At 51.4% G+C, this 21600-nt stretch overlaps 1 protein-coding gene across 1 annotated transcript in view; it reads left to right on the top strand.

Moving 5' to 3' along the window:
• The window catches only part of SSBP3 (single stranded DNA binding protein 3), a 53647-nt gene that overhangs the window by 16004 nt on the left and 16043 nt on the right, over positions 1 to 21600 (top strand). Inside the window, exon 2 of the mRNA XM_014307831.2 lies at positions 19392 to 19481. Coding sequence (XP_014163306.1) covers positions 19446 to 19481 — 36 coding nt within the window. The 5' untranslated portion in view covers positions 19392 to 19445. The remainder of the gene's footprint in view (positions 1 to 19391; positions 19482 to 21600) is intronic.

Here is a 21600-nt window from a genome sequence, read left to right as displayed (position 1 = left end):
TCAGCAGTGGCTGGAGTTAAACCTTGTTTAACCTCTATATTGTTCCCCAATATAGAGCCCAGCTCTATACTGGGGAGCCCCAGTTCAGCCCCATGGAGATGAGTTGGGAAGACACCTCCTCCTCCCCATCCATCCAGGAAACGCTGCCATGCCCACGCTGTGCTGGCTCTCCAGAGCTGCCCACGGCCTTCAGCCATCCCAGCTCACCAGGTGCCACTTGCAGGGGATGGGCTGACCCCACCTGGGGGCCAGGTGCCCCCTCCCCAAGCCACTCTGTCACTCCTGAGCTGGACAGGAGAGAGGAAATACTGTGAAAGGCCCATGGGTCAGATAAGGACAGGGAAACATCACCCACAGGCAAAACTGACTCAACTTGAGTAAAAATTAATTTAATTTATTGCCAATCAAATCAGAAAATGATAGTGAGAAATGCAAACTAAATCTTAAAAGGCCTTCCCCCTACCCCGCCCTTCTTTCTGGGCCCAACTTCACTCCTGGTTTTTTCTCCCTCCTTTCCACCAGTGGCCTCAGGGCACAGGGAATGGGGGCTGTGGTCAGTTCATCACAGTTGTCTCTGCTGCTCCTTCCTCCTCAGGAGAGGACTCCTCCCTCTCTTGCACCCCAACTTGGGGTTCCTTCCACAAGACAGTCCTCCACAAAATTCTCCAACATGGGTCCTTCTCCCAGGCTGCAGTTCTTCCCAAACTGCTCCATTGTGGGTCCCTTCCATGGGGTCACAGCCTCCTTTGGGCACCCCCTGCTCCAGTGTGGGGTTCCCCATGGGCTGCAGGGGGGTCTCAGCTCCACCATGGAGCTCCATGGGCTGCAGGGGGGTCTTAGCTCCACCATGGAGCTCCACGGGCTGCAGGAGGGTCTCAGCTCCACCATGGAGCTCCATGGGCTGCTGGGGGGGGGTCTCAGCTGCCTCACCATGGGCTGCACCACAGGCTGCAGGGGAATCTCTGCTCTGGTGCCTGCAGCACCTCCTCCCCCTCCTTCCCCACTGACCTTGGGGTCTGCAGGGTTGCTTCTTTCATGTTCTCACTCCTCTCTTCTCTGTCTGCAGTTGCTCCTGCACAATAAGTTTTCTCCCTTCTTAAATACATTATTCTAGAGCCCAATACATTGCAAGTAGCTCAAAGTGCTGCACTTCGTTGGCTACCCCTGAGCCCAGCGTTCAGAAATTCATTAATTGGGCTGGAACAATTATTTTTGGCTTTTGCAGAGGGAAGGGCTATAAATAATCACCCTGCGAGCCTGTGCGGTGACTTTGCAGCCTCTGTTGGGGGGGGTTGTGTTGGGGTTTTTATTTTTTTTTTCCCTTGCTGCTGTCCGACTGGCTTTTTCTTGGCGGCCGAGAGTGGGAGACTTATCTGCAGAAAATGCCATTTGAGTTGATTAAAGCAACTCCTGCCATTGGCCCAGAGTGCCAAACTTTGTGCAGAAACGGTTGCACTTTCTGAGAAACCACCCCGGGGACCTGCTGGGGACAGGGAGGAGGACAGGAGGAAGGCTTCCCCAGGCTCAGGGAAGGCAAACAAAGCCCAAGACAAAGCATGTGGGGGAATCTTAGCGAGGTGGGATCATAGCAAGGAGGGATTGCCAGGCAGAGGGGCAGTGGTGGTGGGCACGCTTCTGTGCTTGCACTGCCCTCACACTGAGGGGTTTTGGAGCTTGGGGAGCTGGGTTTCAGCCAGACACTGATCCAGAGGTGAAAGCCTCTGCATCCCAGCGCCTGCCCCTCAAGCTCACCCCTCCAATACCTTCGGGAGCCAAACCACAACAGCCTCAGCAGAAGCAAACAGCATCTAGTACACCTTCTTTTGTAAGCCCTCTGTCGCATCTAAAATAAATTTGCATGTAAATTGACAGGCTGATTTTAATGTCTTCTGGCTGTAGAGCACTGAAGGCCCAGGCTTCCCTTGTAGGTGGGCATGTGGCATGGTCCCCACACTTGCTGGGCTCTGGTGTGGTGGCACAGAGCCATTCCAGGGCGGAGGTGGCAGAGGCATGGGGTGGCTGCTTGCAGGGAAGCAGAAACTTTGTATTTCCTTTTTTTTAAAAAAAACTTAGCTTATTTTTTAAAGGATTGAGACTTACTGAGGGGCTGGTGGCTGAGAATGGCCAACACAGGACAACAAACTGGGTTTTCCTGTAGGGAAGCTGCTCTGTGCCAGGCTGCTGGATTCCCAGGACCCACTCAATGCCCTGGGTTTGCAGGAGCACATCCCACATCTCTTCCCTTGCCTGGCAGCAGTTAAAACGCATTCCCATCATTGGTACAGGTTGCCAAAGACAGCAGCCACGAGCTGATGTCTTGGAGAGTGTCCCTTTGGCCAGAGCACCCCTTGGTACCTGGATTTGGGGAGCACTGCTGGAGCTGGAGCCAGGGTGAGGATCTGTTTAGGAGCATTTCGGGAAAGGCTGCCAGAGCAGAGCATCTCCTGAGCAGTCTCGCCGTGGCAGCTTTCCTTTTTCATCCATTATTTATTTGATCCTCTGCAAAACAAATTCGCTCCTCGGCACTGATTCTGATGACGGTGCTCATTTTACAAAAGAGGTAAAAGGAGCTGGTTTTGTTCCCAGTCTGAAAGACTTGAACAAAAAGGTGTTTCCTGCCGCCTTCTCTCCTGTATCGCTGAGATAAATCTGCAGAGTTTTAGCGTGGTGGTGAAAATTTTGGAATCTCAAGTAGCAAAACATCGAGCAGTATTTTCCCTGTTGATCCCCATCCTTCCTGGACTTCCGAGGGTGTTTGCTGTGGCAGGATAGGAGGAACCAAGATGCTCAACTCGCCTCGTAGCTCACAGCTGAAGGTTTCTGGAGGGCATGGCTGTGTGTCCAGGGTTTCATGGGTGCATCTCCTCCCTGTGTGTGCTATTGGAGGGCAGCTCTGCTCTATGGGTGCACAGAAGAGTTTATGCTTGGGGCTTGGAGCCAGTGGGGTGGTCTCAGAGGCTGTTTGTGGATGTCCTCAGTTACACCAGTGGCCAAGCCAGCTCTAACCAAACAATCTGGATCAGTGGGCTGAGTGCTGGGCCGGGAAGTTTGGAGGGAGGAGACGGCGCGTCGGAGCCGCGTTCGTCAGGATGGAAATAACTGTCAGCCCCGTTCAATCTGTCGCCTTGTTCCCGGGGGACAATTGCAAAACAGGATTACTGGTACTTAAAAATTCATAGAAAACGTTTCTTATCACAACGTCATAATTGTTATGACTCAGAAGAGTAGAATTGCCATTTTCCTGTGCCTTTTTTTCCCCCCCCTTCACTTTTGTTGCATACCCAGTCCCTTGCTGCAGCTGCGGGATCGTCGGGAAGGGGGAAAGAAAGAAAAAACCAGGGTGATGCTTTATTTTATGCTAACTGCAGCATTTGACTTGAAAATGATGTCCCACTGGGTCTCGTGGTCAGCGTATTACGGCGTGATGGATGGCTGTCAGAGCGGCCCTGGCTGGCAGATTGCGATGGGTGGAGGAGAACAGATGCCCGGTGACTTCAGGGGCTTTAGCAGAGCCCAGGACTGAAGAGTGGAAAACAAAAGCAGATGGGAGAGCTCTGCTTGGGCTAACTATTCTTCTCCGGCCACGTGTTGGGGAGGGAAGCTCGTCGGGCAGCCGTGTCCCTTCTGTGCTGTTCCTCTGTGGGGAGCTGGGCCGCCTGCTGAAGGCCTGGGTGAACCCCACTTGACCTGGGGCCTGAGCCTACGTGCACACCATCCCTGCAGATCTGCAAAGGGCAACCTTTTACCCTGTGAAAGAGCAGATTGCGCTCCATTTGATGGTTCTTGTTAACCCTTAGCCCTGCTGATGGATCCTGGGCACGCTCCGGGGGCTGCCCTGTCGGAGGGTGTCTGACGGTGTGTTTTGTGCTCTGCCTGGCATTTGTCTTTGGAGCTGGGCAGAACCCTGTGAGTTTGAGTGGTGCTGTTCTTGCAAGAGCCTGTTCTCAATGAAACCCTTTGCAGATGCTGCTCTGCAACCCCTCATCTGCTCCCTGTCCCTCCTGCAAACTTTCCTATAATTTCTACCCCGTCAGAGGGTTTATAAAAGAACCTGCATCGCCCCATTTTGCTTCTCACATCTCTATTTCCTCGTCTTTTACCCCTTCACTTTGTTCCTACCCTTCCTGTCCATCCAAACTTGGGCAGGTGGCTGCTACCTTCCCAGCTGGCATTTGCTGGGGATTGCAGGGTTAATGGTGAAATTAAATTTCACTGCTGTTTTTAAATTAATTGAATCATCAGCGTGGGTAACGGGAAACAGTGGTATCATGATGTATTTGATATGGGTCTTTAAGTCAGCATTTGCTGTGAGATCTGGAGCACTAGATCTTGGTGGAAGCGATGGCTAACTGATATAGTGCAGTTATGGCCACAGTACAGAGACTCCTGCTATGTCTTAAAACGTTCAGGTCATGAAGTTGAGTTGGTTTATGATATGGCTGTTTTCCCTGCGTGCTTCCCACGGCGCTCCTCGATCACACTGGGAAGAACCCTGCAGCTGGCAGGAGCCCGCAGTGCTCCTGGTTTGTGCCTCGCACGTCTGTGAGGATGCCCTTTCGGGTCGCAGAGGAGCATTGGGGTTTTGCTCCTAGGAGTCTCTAAAGTTTTTTCTGCTGGAGGAAGCAGACACAGGGGAAAACATGGTTTTTTCCTCAAAGAAAACAGTGGAAAGATTTCTGCTGATTTGCAGCATCGTCTGGCCTTGCCTTGGTGGCCCTGGGGTGGCTTCAGTACCTGCCTTGGAGAGGAGAAGCTGTCCAGGCTGAGGGCCAGCATCATCCTCATGTGATGTCCCCATCATGCTAGGGGACAAAACTTCTAGCAGGCCATTGTATGGGCTCCACTTTTCTTGTCCTTTGCCTGGTCCAGCATGGTGGGACTGCATCTCAGTGTGGTCCCTCATGGTAGACGGTGGCAGAGGACTGGTGTTAATTAAAAAGTGGAAAAAAGTAAAGTTTTAGTGTATGTATTGTGGAGCTGCGTGCAGGTTTCCATCTATGAGGGGTTCCTACATCCTATCCCAGCAGCTGTAACAGGCAGGATGAGAGGAAATGACCTCAAGTTGCACCAGAGGAGGCTTAGATTGGACATTAGGAAAAGTTTCTTCACTGAAAAGCTTGTCAAGCCTAGGAACAGGCTGCCCAGGGGAGTGATGGAGTCACCATCCCTGGAGGGATTGAAAAGCTGTGTGGATGTGGCCCTTGGGGACATGCTTTAGTGGTGGGCTTGGCAGTGCTGGGGGAACGTTTGGACTCGATGTTCTTAGAGGTCTTTTCTGACATAAATGATTCTATGATTCCCTCTCGTCAGCAACTTCCTCCGGAGATCGCAATTGTATGGATGACCCCGGAGTGCACCTACGGCCGCGTCAGCAGCACTGCCTTTTGCAGCCAAAATCTCAAGGCTACTTAACCAACTGAAACCTCTCAGAAGCTGCCTTGATATCAATATTGATCTCCACATTTAACTCTGCTTTGCCCAGTTGATATTGCCCAGGCTGGTGGCAGGGAGGACGAGCAGGCTACGGGATGCACAGCTGGGTTTTGGAACAGGGTTTGGTGGGACACACCAAAAACCTCAGTGCTGAAGAGCCTGTTCTAGTGCACTAGTTCAGATTTTGTGTAAAGACTTGCTTATTATTTCTGCTAGTTATGTCTCTAATGAGGTGAGACATGCCATATGTTGTCCATAGGGAGGGAGCGCCGCAGGTGGGGTGGGCGCTGGCCTGGTGGGTAGTTGCTACACAGAAGAGCCTGAAACTGCCTCAAAAACTCAGATTTGGTGAGCCAGGATTGCAGCTGATCCGTCTGTGCCATGGGCATTGGTGCCATGTCACGTCTCAGAGCCATCCACAAACTGGCAGCACCTTCTTGCTCTTCGTGCACTGTCATGTTCTCCAGCTCCCGTCAGTTTTATCCTTCCATTCCTTCTTCCCTTCTCTTACCCTCAACAGGTTTTTGCTTCAAAATAAAGTGGTTTTGGGGCCAGGCCCAACCATGCAGCTCCTTTGCCTGCTCACAGGAGTGGCAGCCCTGATCTGAGCAGCTCAGGCTGCTCCCAGAGCAGAAGTTTGAAACTAAACCATAGCAGGGTAAAGAAATATTAAATGGTGAGCCCTGAGCTTAATTTGAGCAGGACTCTTCTGTTTAAACAATTGTTGGAGCCATAAACCAGAAGCCCTTAATTATGGCTAATTATTTTCTGAATCTATATGGAAGCTCTTCAGCATGAGGGCTCCTCTGAACTGCACTGGTTGCATGTTCAGGCATCATCCAGCCTGCTTATCCCTAATAAAATCAGAGGCAGAAGTGGCAGAAGTTGCCTGCAGCCCGGCTGCCTGACCAGGCAGGAGCCTGCTGCCTGCAGTTTCCTTAAACCCAGGGGTCGGGACAGGCTTGGAGGCTCCCTGGGCAGGCAGCTGGGGACACCAGGGCAGGCAAGAGCAAGACAGGAGCTGTTTAGGACATGGACTTTAAACTCTCTGGCATTTGGGGTTTGTTTAAAAACCAGCTAGGTAAATATTTGTGAAGCGGTTGGGATCCGGCTGCGGGGTCAGGCGCTGTGCGCAGCCCTGCGGGCTGGCCTGGCCTCCTGTGCATCCCGTCCTTCCCACGGCAGGAGCCATGTCCCCCCTCAGCCCTGCCCAGGAGATGGTGGAGGCACTGCAGGGCACTTGGCAGCATCACTTGGGCCACGTTTCTCTAGGGTGTGGGGTAAAAATGGGTGCTTGGAGGTCTCTCTTTCATGGGGTGATGCTTCAGTGGGATGTGTTTAGAGCAGGTCTCCTGGCAAGGCTGCGCTGTGCATCCCAGAGATGTCCCTTCTGTGCCATCCAGGCTACTTCTGGGCGTTGGCGGTGCCTCTTCCTGATGAATCTGGAGCTCCTGCCCTGTGCAGGAGGGAGGCTGCTGGGGGGGATCCTGCTGGGGACCCCCAGTACATGCTGGGGCAGTAGGACCTGTGGCTTGCTGGGCAGGATGGCACGGTGAGGATAGTGTGGCAGGGATGGCACAGCAGGAGTGGCAGGGCGGGAGGATGGCATGACAAGGATGGCAGGGCAAGGATGGCAGGGTGGGAGGATGTCACAGCAAGGGTGGCAGGGCAGGAGGATGGCAGCGCCGGGGGAGCAGTCCAGGCTGCCTGTACACAGCAGCTGTCAGCGCTGCTGCCTTCACCCGCCCAGCCCCAGCCTCTCCCTCCTGGCACAGATGGTTTTAACACTTTCCTGGGCCTTTTTTTTCAATAATTAACTCTTGTTTGCAAGTGGGAAGACACTTCTTTCCTTTTGGCAGAGCCATCAAACTCTCCTCGGCGGTGTGCTTTTTTAAAGCCATCGTGTATCTATCCCCCAACTGCAGTCTGTTGTTTTTACCAGGCTCTTTTAAGGCACTGGGCTGCCCCCCCCCTTTTTCTCCCCCCCTTGCTCTTGCCCGGAGGTAAAATCCGCAGGGATTGCAGGCGGAGGAGGCCCCAGCAGCTCCGGCAGGGGAGTTAACAATCCGGCCAAGGCCATTCAAAAGCCGGTGCCCGGGGAGGGGGGAAGATGGAGGGGCCCCTTCCCTGCACCAGGAGCCTTTGAACCCCCCTGCTCCCAGCTTTGTGCGGCTTAGCAGGGTGCTGCCTGCACAAAGGCCCCTCGTCCCTCCTGTCAGCTCCGTGCTGCAGCTGGGGAAGGGTTTTCCCAGGAGAGGCTGTATCCCTTGGAAAGGCTGGTGGGTGCCGGGGGCTGCTGTGGTGGGTGCTCTGTCCCAGCGGGATCAGGGCAGGGAGGAACCCCAGAGAGCCCTGGAGCTTCGGCAGTACTTGGGAATCTGCAGGGTGGGCAGTGACAGGGGGGTTCTCTTTCTCTCCAGCCTTTACAAAGACCTAGAAAAACTAACTGGAATACTGTGGGACATTTTCTGCCTGTTGGGGAGCTCGGGGTCTGCCTGTAGCTCCCTGTGGGGTTTAGAGGGGTTTTGCTCTCAGGGAGGTGAGGCTGCAGCAGCTCTCAGAGCTGGAAGGTTTTGGGATGCTCAGCTTTGGGGACTGAGGATGGTCAGCATCACAATCTGGTGCTTGTAGGAATGTCCCTGTGGAGAGGAGGGTGCTGGGGGGGCCGTGCCACTGATGTCATGCCTGGGTTTGTGTCAGGGTGTTGCAACAGCAGCTCTGACTGTGGGGAGCAAAGGAGCTGTTCTCTCCTATGGATATCAAATGGTGGATGTGACAAACACAAAAGAGAAAAAGCCTGTCAGGAAGTTTCCACCAGCAATTCGTGTCCATGACCACCATGCCTGTGCTGGCTCCACTCCTCATCCCGGTCCATCCCTTGGCTCTGTAGCCAGGTGTTTCCCAGCACTGCCAGTCTAAACAAGACCTTGCAGTGATGCTCAGCTCTCTCACGTCGCTCCCTCCCCCTCTCTGCTGTCTGAAAGCCTGGGGCTCTTTTTCTTTTTTCTTTTTTTTTTTTTTTCTCCCTTGCTCTCCAGACTTTAAGTTTTCCTGCCTCACGTACCAGTTTATTGCTGGGTCAGGGGGCAGGGGTTTGCACGCTGGTTTTATAGGGTCCCTCCAGAGCTGGCTTCAAAAAGCTCCCAGTTCATAAATGGGGGGTTTGTATTAACCACTGTGTTTTGACAGGGAGAGCTGCTCTTAGAAGAGAAATAATTAATGTTTTGCAAGCTTTAAGGGTGATGTGGTTTGGAGTTGCATCTAACAAAACCGCTCTGTGCAGAAAACAGTGATTTTTTTTAAAAAACCTGTATTTTTATCAGAAATCCTCCCCTATCCCAGTGTGCACCTTGTCAGTTGCGCAACCCCAGGAGGACTTTTCCATGGGGAAGTCCTGCAGCTCAGCTGTGCCTGGATCACCAGTGCCAGCAACACCAAAGCAATGCAGGGAGCTGGTGTTAAGGTAAATAAAACGTGAGGCCGCTTTAGAGCCGTGTTCCCAATCCCCAGGTTTAGGCAGAGGAGCAGGAGGGGAGGTGGTGTGGTGAATTCCCTCTTATCCCATGGATGTGTACCTCTTCTCCTCCAGACATGCTGAAATGGTTAAAATGCCTCTTCCTGTTCACCCTCCCCCTCCCAAGAAATCCCAGCCTGCCAGGGGAGATCTGCACCCCCTCCAAGCTAGCTTAGCCCCTGGCTTTTTTTGGCAGTGGAGAACGCCACCAGTTCTTGGGAACAACACTGAATTACACAGTGGCTTACGTCAGATTTACTCCTCCTGTCCTTTGCTCTAGCTGCTCTATTAATTTTGATATGCCTTGAGCAATTATCAGACCTGGGAAACACTGTTTTTGGGGGGCAGCACCTACAAATAACTGCCATAAACCCTACTGCTGGAAAGGGGGAGGGAACACCAGACATGGGGCTGTGCTTGCCTGGATTTTGAGTGTTTTAATGTGAATTTTCTTCAGAAACCGTGTGTGTAGAGTGGTTGGGGATCTCTCAGGGGTCTGGAGGAAGAATCACACCCTTTCCCCACCCATACAGCACTTTTGAGGTCCAAAGCATTCTCCCAGGGGCACAGAGGGTGCGAAGGGGCAGCCTTGGAGCAGGTTTGGGATGTGAGGGCTCCATATGGCTGGAAGGGATTAGCCTGGGGGATTAGATGAGTGGAGAGGAGGGGAAAGTTGCTGCAATCCCCCCTCCCCAAAAATCCTCATCTCTGACCCCTGGCAGATGCACAGAGATGATTTCTGGGGACGATTAGCACTGCTTTGGGTTTGTCTGTGCCCCTGGAGTCGCAGCTGGGTCTCGGTGCTGCCGGGGTGAAGCCGTGCCCATGGCCTGGGCTGGGATCCTGGGCTGGCAGGTGGTGAGGAAAGCTGGGATTTTCCTCCTCCCTCACACCCACATCTTGCACCTTCCCTTGTGCTTGATTTCCAACCTGAGCTGCTTGCTCAAGCTTTCACCTTGCCTGGAAAGAGTATCAGTGGTGCTCAGTCCGTGCTCCCCAGGGATGGATGAGCCCAGGGCACAGCACTTGGGAAGTTGTGGGTGTTGTGACCTTGTTGGTGGCCAGGCACTGCTTGGGGAGGGTCACCACCCCTGCTGTGGGATGTGGGGATGCAGGGTGGTGTTCTGCAGCTCCAAACTGGGCAGAGAAACACTGCAGGGATCCAGGATGCACCACAGCTCCATTGCTGCACAGCAAAACACCGCAGGGATGGCAGGATGGAAGATGTTTCGTGGCTCCTTTCCTCAGGCAGGATGTCACTGAAAAGGTCTGCATGGAGGGCAGAATATTTTCACCATTTTTTCAGACATCACCCTGGAAATTGTGGGAATCCAGCCAAGGCATGATGGCTTTTCTCCATCATCACTCAGTCACAAAACCCATCTTGCTTGGGATCTGGGTTTGCCAGCAGCTTTCCTCGTGGTGCTCCAGTGTTGCTGTCCCAGCAATGGCTCCTTGAGAACTGGATTGGCTCTTGGAGTACAACTGCAGCCTCATGGAGGATGTCTAAACCCTTACTGGTTTCTTGGGATTAATCAAGGGTGCAGAAACATGGAGGGTTAGTCATGACAATGCTCCCAGGAGGGTGGGTCCTATAGGGTGGGTGTTCCTTGGGTAGTGACAAGGACAAAGCCCACAGCCATCATTGTTACTGAACCTAGCAGTGCTCAGATGTGCTCTGAGTCCATCCGTCCCAGTGAATTGAGGGCTCTGAAGGGCTGCCCCAGGTCTGGCACTGTGCAAAGTCCACTGCCTTCCTCCCATCCGCCTTGCCGGGGTTTATAGCATGTGCTGGACTTTGTTCCCCTGCAGCCAGTCACAGCCCTTAGCTGAGTTCAGCTGCCACCTCTGCCTCAATTTAAGACATTTCCACTCCTTCAGCAGCATTTTTCATGGAAGATGCTGTGCAGAGAAGGCGCCACAAAGCACCATCAAACATCAACAGAGCCACCTTTTTTAAAAACACCGATTTCTTTTTTGTTAACCTGCCGCTTTGTTAGAGAAAGGAATTTTTTTCTTTTTTTTTTTTTTTTTTTTTTTTTTTTTTTTTTTTTTTTTTTGTTTTTTTGGTTTTTTTTTTTGTTTCTTGTTTTTAAAATTATTTCTTTTTTTAAGTGCTGGCTGTGGTAAAACTTCACAGATCAGCAGGCAAATCCATCAGGGGCCAGTGCGAGCGGGGCTGGATGCTTGGCCGGCTCCGTGGGTGCGCAGAACCCGCCAAAGGTTACGGCGCTGCTGGGGAAGCGCCGCCGCCACCTCTCACAGGCACTCAGGCTGGCTTTGTGTGAGCACACGAAGATGGTGGCCACGAGCTTCTTGTCAGGGACAGGCAGATGGTGTTCACCTGCTCCGGACCAACTTCTTTTGCCCTTTTGCCTTTGGTGTTGGGGAATAATGCCGGGGCAGCTGCTCGCAGTAAAATAGGCTTAAGCAAATGGGATATTTTGGCATTCAAGTGCACGACAAGAATGGGAGTATTTGCATTAATTCTCTCCTCTCTGTCCCTGCGGCGGGAGAGGATGGAGAAAACTGGGATGTTTTCCCGTGGGGTGAAGCCAGGGCCTGGTCTTCTATGGCTGGATTGGGGGTGGGAAGTGCTGGATGCTGCGCTGGGGTGTCAGTGCTCCATCCCACAGCATCCAGCTGCCCAGACAATGGAAAAGGATGTTTTTCCTGGGAGGTCATGGTGTTTCCTGCTGCACGGCAAAGGCAGCTGCAGGGAAAGGGGGTCTCACCCTCTTCCATGCATTCGGATGAGGGTTAGTTACCAGACGTCACTGACTCCCCATGCATACTCGCAGCTTGTTTTGTGTTAATTTTGATTGCAAAGAGCAAGTGATGAGATCAACTGGCTGAAACATAAGGTGGCAAAAATTTGGAAAGAAAAAATTTGAAAATATATTTGTGTTCTGCACCTATCTTTAATGGGGGAATTGTTGCCGGGCTCTGGATGCCTTTGGGATGTTTTGCCAATGGGATTGGCAATATCCTTGTTAGTTGTCAGTAAATCCTTTGACAAGTTAAAACTAGTTTTCTTCAAATGCACGTGGTGCAGTGGTGTGGCATTTTTCTCAAGTCACGGGTTATTATTATTTTTCCTTCTTGAATTTGATTACCAGTTTAAATCTAGCTTTTCTTACAACCCCTTCCAAAATGCACTTGGCAGTTTTGATCTGGAAGAAGGCAGAGGAGCAGAGAGCAGCAGAAGCAGAAGTCCAGCTGCCAACCCCAGCAGCCTCCCCTGCACCTCATCACCACATCATTACTAGTTTTCTGAGAGGGTAGGCAGTATTTTCCTTAATCTGGCCTTTTCAAAGGCTGGTAACAGAGAGGACTTGATTTTAGCTGTGATGTTTCAGGGGAAGATGGAAAGTGAGCTGGTGCACATGGCACTGAGCATCCAGCTGTGCAATCCCACACAGTTACACCCCAGAAACTGCAGCATGGAGTAAGGGACATCACTGGGAGTGAAGAACTGTGGAACTTGAAGCCATCACAACTTCATAGTGAACTCCAGAAAATTGCCTCTCCCAGCAGCTTTGCTTGCTGGGAACACTTCCCTTTTGGTTTAAGGGCTGTGATGTTTTTTAAAATCCGAAATTAATCTGAGCTTTCCATAAAGTCTTGTGTGGGTACATCAGGAGCACATTTAGGTGGAACCCACTGAGTGTCGAGTGCAGAAGGGAATGCAGGTTGTTGGTGCAAGGAGCTGCTGGGTGTCCCTCACAGAGCTGAGCTTCCCACACTGATAGATGAGCAGTAGATTAATAGTCCTAAGCAATTGCATTATCTAATGAAAATTTTATATAATTATTTTATATAACTTTTTTGGCAGGTAGACCCTGAAATGGATGGTATTGATTGCTGGAAAAGAGCCTGGCCTGTCTGTTGCTGGAATTATTAGAGGAGAATTGATAGTAATTAATACCTGTGTATTTACAGCATTTTCCAGGGTGCTAATTGCATGGGACCCGTTTAAGCTGTTTGGCAGGGGGGAGGGTTCCTACACTGGTTCTCATACACTGGTTTTAAGGTGTAGCTGGATGTGGCTCTTGTGCCAGGGAAGATGCTGGCAGTGGGACCATCAGCTTCACCTTCACTCCAGGCCAGGGATAGGGGCCACTCCGTGGCAAAGCATCCCTAAATACCAGGGTTGGGGTGAATCTCTGCACCCAACCACGTGGTGTGAAGCCCTGGAGTGCTCTCCTCTGCAAAGCCCTTCCTGAGTCAGGAGAAGCACTTCCAGCAAGCCCAGCTTCACTTCCCACAAGTTTCCCTTTGTAAACCTCCCTGTGCACACGCGTGTGCAAAACCTAATTGCATTTAGTCTGTTTTACACCTCCCCAGCTTACCCCCCCCCGCTCCCCTGCTCTCCACCCCCCCTTTAATTCGGTCGCTGTGAAATTTTTGCAGCCCTGCCAAGTTATTTCCTTGGGATATATTTAGAGAAAGCCAGCTCAGCAGAGCGCGCTGGGTGTTTGTGGAAGGATGTTTGTAAATGTTAGCAGGAACGCTGGCGGGCTGGCGGAGCAGATGTCCGCGAGATGCTACCAAGAGCCTTATTTACAAACTTGTAAATGACTGAAGGGGTTTCCTTCCCGGGGATAAGGGGGACGCCGACTTAAGAGATTAAAATCCTATTGTTTCATGGCCGGAGCTGCTGTCTCAGATTATCCTTTACAAGGGAGGGGAAAAAGAAAACCAACAGAAAAAAAAAAAACGTATTAGCTTGAAACACCATTCAACTGTTGTGCCTTTTTTTTTCAAATGGTTGTGGGGTTTTTTAAGGCTTAAGGAAAATATGGGGCTGGGGGTTGTTTCTTTCTCCATAAAGGAGAAGGGAAAAGTTGCTGAGAGTGGCTGTTGCTGACCAGGGTGTGTGCTGGAGCTTTGTGTGCCAGGCAGCTCACAGGTGATGGATTTAAAATAAGCACAAAAAGCTTGTGCTGTTGTGGAAGTATAATTAAGCTGAACTTGTGTGCACAGCGTGGTGTCCTATGGGAGCACAGCAATGGCTTTTGGGTGGTTTGGTGATACTGCTATGAGCCCATTTAATCTGTTTTGGGGTTTTTTTATATCTTGGGAATACACAAAGCTTCAACCCATCATTCTTTTACCTTCTCTTACCCTAAAATAAACCAAAGCTGGTTTGTTTTGTCTTCTGGAGCATCCAGTGGAGAAAGCAGGATGGACTCTGGCATACCCTAACTGGTGACCACAGCATGCCCCCAAAAAATGCTGAGCCCATCTGAGAGGCTCTGCAGGCACCATGGTTTCGAGGCGGGTGCCACAGTTGGGTGCCCGCTGCTGGCACATGGGCTGGCAGTCTCACTCTCAGAACCTGCAGCAGGCTGGTGTTGTATTTATTTTGGTGCACGTTGATAGAACACAGTCCCTGTGGAGGGGACTGACGGGGGACAGGATCTGAGGGCTGGGTCCAGAGGAAGCGGTCGGCGTGTCGTCCTCCCTGGCGTTAATCGGGTTACCCTGAGGTGTGGGAGGGTTCTATTATTAAATTTAAAACCTGGCTATATAAGATGAAGGCAGCTTTAACGAGATGAAAAGGCTTAACTGGAGTCCAATTAAATTCCGTATTACCTGTTTACGCAGCCTGCTTAAGTCCTGACCCGCACGCTGGTTTCTTCTTTAGGCTCCAAAGCCTGTGCTCTAGGCAAAAAAATAAAATCAAAGGAGACAGATAGATACCAGATCACCAGCATGTCCTGAGCACCCCTGTGTGCTCCTACCAGAGGCAGCTGCCCCCCAGCCTTGTGCTGCTCCCACAGTGGCTGCAAGGTGTGAGATGCAGCCAAAATCCTCTGGTCTACTGTTCCGGAGAGGAGAGATGGCAAAAACAGCTGGAGCTCAAAAAGGAAATACCCAGCCATCCTTAGTTTGGTTTTAGGTCTGTGCCATGAAGATACTTTTGCTCTCCCCATCTCACTGCTGGGTTGATGGGGGCTGTGCCGGGCCAAGCAGCCAGTGCTGGTGGTGCTGCTCCCAAATGGAGCATCCTCTCTGCTCCCTTGCACCACTCTTGGCATGCTATTTTTATTGAAAATAAGTGTTTGGTGAAAACCAGCATGGGGTGCTGGGGCAAGCTGCTCGCCTGGAGTGCGTGGTGGGGACACCAGCTTGCATTTAGTGGCAGAGTTACTACCACCAGTTGGAACCTGCTTTTCGTAGATGGTTCACAGGAGCCACTGCTGGTGTTGGTGAAGCGTGGCAGGTTTGGGTGGGTGGTGAGCTGGGGCTTGGCTGGGGCTTGGCTGTCATAATGGTGACACTGAGAGCCTTGCAGGAAGGGGTGAAGTGCCTTAGCCCACCTTCAGGCTGCTCTTTAAGGTCCACAGATTGGGGGGATGAAGAGGAAGAATCCCTTGCAGCAGCCCCATGTGTGGGCAACACATCCAGAAAACTCCTTGGCTTCCCAAGCCCTCTCTTGTAGGGTGTTGCCTCTTTATTAGCCAGCTACCTGGGAGCTGGGAGCAAACACATTCTGTCAGTGAGGGTGATCTCACCCCACCTGCTCTGGTTTCTAAATTGAGCCCCCAAACCCCGCTGGGCCCTCGGCGGTGCCTCCCGGCCGCGCTGGGGCCGAGCGCGCAGGGCGGGGGGCAGGAAACGGCTCACCGCACCCTGCTCGCAGCAAAGCCTCACGCCCAGCACAGCCCTCAGCCCTGCTGTAAAGAAAGTAAATAAATAAAAGCACTGGACCGCAGCTCCTCCCAGGGCTGGGGGACAGCGGAGGTGAGCTGTGTTCCCGGCCTGGGAAAGCAGATTGGGGTGACACCAAAGTGCTGGTGGGGATACGCCTGGGGCTGTGGGGCAGCCACGCCAGTGCTTCTTCCCTGCTGCTCTTCAGCTCAGTTAATACAGCTGAATAACCTGGTTTCTCCTGGAGGATTAGGTTAAGAAAACAAGATGGTTTTAATAGCCCTTTTACATCCTGCGTAGATTGTAGCTGAAGACCCTAACCAGCTTTGTAGCACAGCCAGACAGCGCATCTTCTCCTTTCTTCCCCTCCATAACCTGATGCCCGTGGTCCTGCGCAAGTGGGCTCCTATCGATAATTCAAGTGCCCAGCTCCTGGCTGTGCTGTTTTGTCCGATTTCCATTGCCTCCTGACCTCCATCCTTCTTTATTTGCAAGGCTATACTCGCAGGCAGCGGTAATAAATCAATTAATGACTCTGATGAATCGTTTAATGGCTGACAAAATAACACTACAGTCAACAGCTTGGATCTCTACAGCAGTACCAGAAGATGCTGGTTGACTCAGGGTAGGGAGACGAAACAGAGACTGTTAGCTCAATTAGTGCAATTAGTGTGCGATTTAAAGGCTTAGACGGCATCTGCTGGCGTACCAGGCCGGTGTGTTAACTGAGAGCTTCGCTTTGGAAGCGAAACACGGTGATCCAGATTGTCATCATTCCACTGGCTTCCACCAAAAAAAAGAGGGAAAAATACCAACGTGTGTGGCAGGGAATTAAAAATACATATGTGTGTTTGTGTATATAGCTATGCGTGTGCGCCCCAGGAACGCGTATATATTGATTTCCAACATGGGGAAAATTTGCCATCTTACAAAAGGCAAATGAGCTGGCACGCCAGCATTGCCAGAGATGTCCTGGCTCATTACTGGCAGTGGTTTCCATGTGTTTCAGTGGAAGGAAATTTGGGGTGTCACATGCCAATGGGGACCTTAGCGTGGCTGATGTGCTTCTGGTTCAGCTCCAGCTTGGATGTGGTGGCACAGCAGTTCCATGCCCATTTTCTGCCAGCTTCCATGGCAACTTCACCAGGGAGATTCAGTGGGTTTTACATGTTCACCTAAGGAAAGAGCTTTGGAAAGCAAACTGCAACCAAGAGTCCCTAAGAAGAGTTTCTGAGACAAAATGTTGAAAATAAACCATGTGGGAGGAGCTGTGTGGACAAAAAAGTCCTGGAAATGGGTGCTGGAAAGCCCTTGGGTTTGTGCACTGACCCTTAGGGTTTGGGTGCTCACCCTTAAGGTTTGGAAAAGTTGTTCCTGCTGTCTTTTTTTGCCTTTTTTTCTTTCGTTTCTGGCATGCCCAAGTGTTTTACAGAGCTGCTCCAGCCACAGCTGCGCTCCCATCGCTTCACCAGGGCTAAAGGTGCCTCAGTGTTTACCTTAGCAGCGGTGATGGGGAGGGGAATAAAAAAAGAAATAAAATGTCACTTCGCAGCCTTGTAAATCATTCATCAAGGGCTGACCAATTTGGCTCTCATCCTACAATATGCTCAGGGTACTTGCGGGTTTTTAATTACCAAGTTCTGCCAAGCGCCACATGTGCAAGGAACTTTAAATCCCCGTTTACGCTGCGAAGGCATAGGTGAGGTTTCAGGGTGTTTAACACGGAAAAATACTCTGTGGTTTTGTGGAAAAATGGGCATTTGCTTCAAGATTTTCTTTGGCTCCTCTGCGCTTCTCCCCCTGCTCCCTATTGCAGAGGGGAGGAGAAGAGCAGCGTCCTTTCCCCCCAGATCCCCAAATCCATGTTCCTCCTCACTTCCCTCCACTTTGGGATCCATTTTGCTTTGGGAGTTTCCCCAAGCAAAGGATTATAGTGTGCTGGAAATCTCTTGAAACCATAAAATATCACCTTGGCAGCTTTATTGCAGCGCTTGCCGCCTTGGGAGAGAAGCGTTTTGCGTGATAGAGGGTTTAATAAAGGAAATTCCAAATGGGCTTGCTGCAGTTTGGGGCTCAGTCTTATATATTTTTGCATTAAGAACCGTCATCTGCTTTGCAGAGAAACTGCAATATGTTCATGGCCTTGGATTAAGATTTGGTTTTACTTTTATAGCTGACCCACTTGGGGGGATGGAGGGAGGGGGAGAAGTGGGTTCACTCCCTCTCCCATCTATTTTTGCTGCCGTCTGATGTATAAAAAGAGCCTGGAATGGGCAGGCTTATTTTTCCTGCCAGGACTTTTTTTTTTTTTTATTAACTGTAAAAACACTCAGATCTGGCCTTTGCTGCTGATGGGGGGAAGGCTGTTCAGGATGCCTTGTTCAGGGGCAGGGGAGGGAGCGTGGCATGGGGTGTGCCTGGGGGTGCTGCACCCTGCAGCCTCAGGGGGAATTGGTTATTTCATGAAGGGAGGCTCTTACTGGGGAATCAACCTCCACTGTTGTCTGTGACACTTGCAGCTCTGACATGCTGGGGTAGGAAAACCAACCCCTCATCCGGCGTGGTCCTGGCCTTCATCCCACATCCTGCACGCCAGCTCCTGCTGGAGAGCACGGTGAGGGGCTCAGGGATGCCCTGGGAAGGCACAAGGCAGTGATTAGTCTGGTGCTCCCCTGCCTCTGCAAGGCTTTCTGGTCAGGAGTAGCAGGCTTGCCGACCAAACATGGGGATCCCATCTTGGCAATCCTTAGTAATAATCCTTAATTTTGCAGGCTGCCCTGGCAGCCTGGCTTCCCCTTCTGCTCACATCTTGTGGTTGTTGCTGCATCGGATGCGGTCGGGAGCCGGGGCTGGCTCGGCTGCTGTTGGGATGTGGGGTTTGTTGGGTGAAACCAAGCCTGAGCAGGCTCACATGTACCCCATCTGCTCATGGGATTTCCTCAGTGGAAAGTTTTTCCACTATGGTTTTAGGTGGGTACATCCATCATAAAAATTGGTGGAGGGAGAAGTTCAGCGATCCAAATCCAATTAACGCCACTGGGGTGCCTTTATAACTGCCCTGTAACTGGGATGGGGTCACTTGGTGTTGGGCAAACCGGGCTGCACTTGGATGGCACAGGTACTGCTCTTGATCTCACAGGGACGTGTCACCAGCAGTGGCTTTTAGAGAAAGATCTTTATTTTCCTTCAGAGTAGGAGCTTCCCATCACACTGGTGCTTTCCCAGAAGAGAATAAATGCAAGTAGGGATGCTGAGAGGAGTGGGTGGGGTGTCCAAGTACCCCATGTCTGTCTCTGTCCCTCCTTTTTGGGGCTGGTGGCTCATTCTAGGGAGGCATGAGGGAGAATGTGACTCCACAGGTTGAATGCAATGAATTTGGAAATGAATAATAAAGCCTTGGCTTGCTGCTGAGGTCAGGGAAGCATAATTTTCAAAGGACAGGGCTAAACCAGCAAGCATGATGGGGAGGTGGGGGGAGAAGCATTTTAAAGCTTTCAAACAGCTTCTGCCTAAAATTACACGTTGGATGTGGCTCCTTAGTGGATTAACAAGACTCAGTGCCTGGGTAAATGAATAAACAAACCCCAGAATTATCTCCAGGTTCTGTGTGGCCATCTCCTCGGTGGGTGAGTCACAGAGGCCGGTGTCCTCCAGCTGCGAGCGTCCTTCTCAGGGCTCCGGGGACACAAGGCAGATGGACTCAGTGGGATGTGGCAGGAGAGGTGGCATTTTTAACGTGCTTTTGTCATTACCCTGACCATGTTTGCCCTGGTTTTGTTCCCCGCAGAGCGCAGCTGCTGCCCCGAGTCCCGTGCTTGGAAACATTCCCCCGAATGACGGGATGCCCGGGGGCCCCATCCCGCCCGGGTTCTTCCAGGTAGGCTGTGGCTCCTCCCGCTGCTCCCTCCCCTCCAACCACGCACGTGTTTGCTTTTGCTCTGGGTGTCAGCGCTGTCCTGCCTGTGTTTTGTTGGTTTTTTTTTTCCCCAAGAGGATGCTAGGGAAGCAGCATGCCTGCACAGCTGACCTGTCTAGGAATAACTTGTGTTCTGCTGTCCTTCCACGTTTGCTTTCTATCTTTTGTGGCCTTAAAGCAAATTCCTTTCTTGCTCGAAGAGGTTACTGTGTATTTACAACCAATGTTTTTTTTCCAAAGCTGCTTGGTTTGTGTTTGGGTTGGGATTGTATTTGTTCTCCAGTCCTAACAGACGTGTGTAATTGAAAACATTCTGGATTTTGATTCCTGAAACTTTTTCCCCCTCCTCTGGTTAACCACTTGATTTTTTCCAAATGCAATCACTGAATGCATTAACAAACCCTGGCTGCGGCTGCAGGCGGGAGTGGGCTCCAGCCAAATCCCTGAATGCCGTGGAGGCACCTTGTAAGCAAATACCCAGCAAAGTCCCCAAAGTCCCCTCGCTCCTTCCTTATCCCACAACAAGCTCTGGCAGAGGAGGGGGTAACATGTTTGGAGTGGTGCTGACAGACAGGATATCAACAAGCACAAAGAAAAGGAGTTTTCAAACCTTGAACCTTGAGGGTTTTTCCTCAAGGAATCTCTTTGCCTGGAGTGAGCTGCACTGGTTTGCAGCACCATAAGCTTTCAGTGCTTTAAAATCCTCCTTCTTGAGGATGAAACACTTGTTCGTGTAAAAAATGGGATAAGAGTTGAAAGGAATATTTGTTTTGGCAAGCTGGGCTTTTTTTAATCTGGGCTTGTGATTTGTATATGGGAGAACTTCTCAGGCAGTAGACAGGCGAGCTCGATAAGGAGCTTGTGATTTATTGTGGCGATATCTGAGGCCGATATCGGCGATTACATTTGTGTGGGAAGGGGGAAGGAGGGTCCTGCCTTTTTTTTTTTTTTTTTTTGAGAGAGAGAGAGAAAGAGAGATCCCATTTCCTGAACATGCTTCTGACAAAGTAAGAATATCCGATATTGATCGGGAACCCTAAAACAGGCGAGCCTTGCAGCAGCGCTCGGGGCTGGGGGTGAAGCCAACGGCGGAGATGCAATCTCGCAGGTCAGAGCTGCTGCCAGCAATCCCAGTGCCAAGCTGCTGCTTCCAACAAATGTCTCTCCAAAACGTCCTGATCTCGCCCCGCCGTGAAGCTGACTGTCCTCTGGGGCTTCTGCTTCACGCCGAGCTGCGAGGGCTGCAAAACTGGCAGGAATTTAGGGCAAGGCGTTGAGAGCATGGGTTGGCTTTCCCAGAGTGGGAATGGTGAGGGAGAGGAGTCACATCTCTCCAGACTTTTACTGTTCATGCTGCCGTCTCAACTCTTCCTGTTGACAGCCTCCAAGCTGTCCCCCCTTCTTTCCTCTCTGCCCTCCTGTAGCACTTTTGCACTGAGGGTCTGATTCAGGAGCAAACAACCCATCTTAGCTCCCTGCCTCCCGTGCAGCTGGCCCAGGAGCCACTTGGGTAGGGGGTGGCTCAGAATCAGGAGTGGATCCTGAAACCCCAGACAATGTAATAACACCAGGACAGGTTATGCTGCCCATCCCCAGCACTGCCAGAGGGAAGAGAGGATGGGTGCTGGTGCATATGGCTCACATGTGACATCTCAAGAGCCTGCCTTTCCTGAAAGCCCTCCAACATCTGGTTTCTCCTCCCAGCCCTCAGGATGGAAAGCAGAAGAAAAATCCCACCTTTTAACACAGTCTGAACATCGCCTCCATGAAAGCCTGTCTGATTTATTGCAGGTGCTGGGGCTCATTCCAGCTTCAGGAGATGCTGGAGAGCAGCTCTTGCAGAGATGGGCTGGAGGCTCAGCGTCAAGCCAGTCACAGCTCGGGGGTAGTTTTCTATCTGTAGGAGATTAAAGTGCCTAAATTCAGAGGGCAAAAACAAAAAGGTCACAGAAGATAGAAAGGACTTCTCCCCAACCGTTGTTATGCCAGCCCTGGGAGTGAGTGAGGTGGTGCCACCTCAGCCAGTGCCATCTTCATGCCAGGAGAGGGCTCAGGGGTTTTCAGCATCTTGCTCTTCTGC

Source organism: Geospiza fortis, unplaced genomic scaffold (assembly GCF_000277835.1).
Source record: "Geospiza fortis unplaced genomic scaffold, GeoFor_1.0 scaffold396, whole genome shotgun sequence".
In the NCBI taxonomy this organism is placed as follows: domain Eukaryota; kingdom Metazoa; phylum Chordata; class Aves; order Passeriformes; family Thraupidae; genus Geospiza; species Geospiza fortis.
This window is presented reverse-complemented; position numbering and strand designations above follow the sequence as displayed.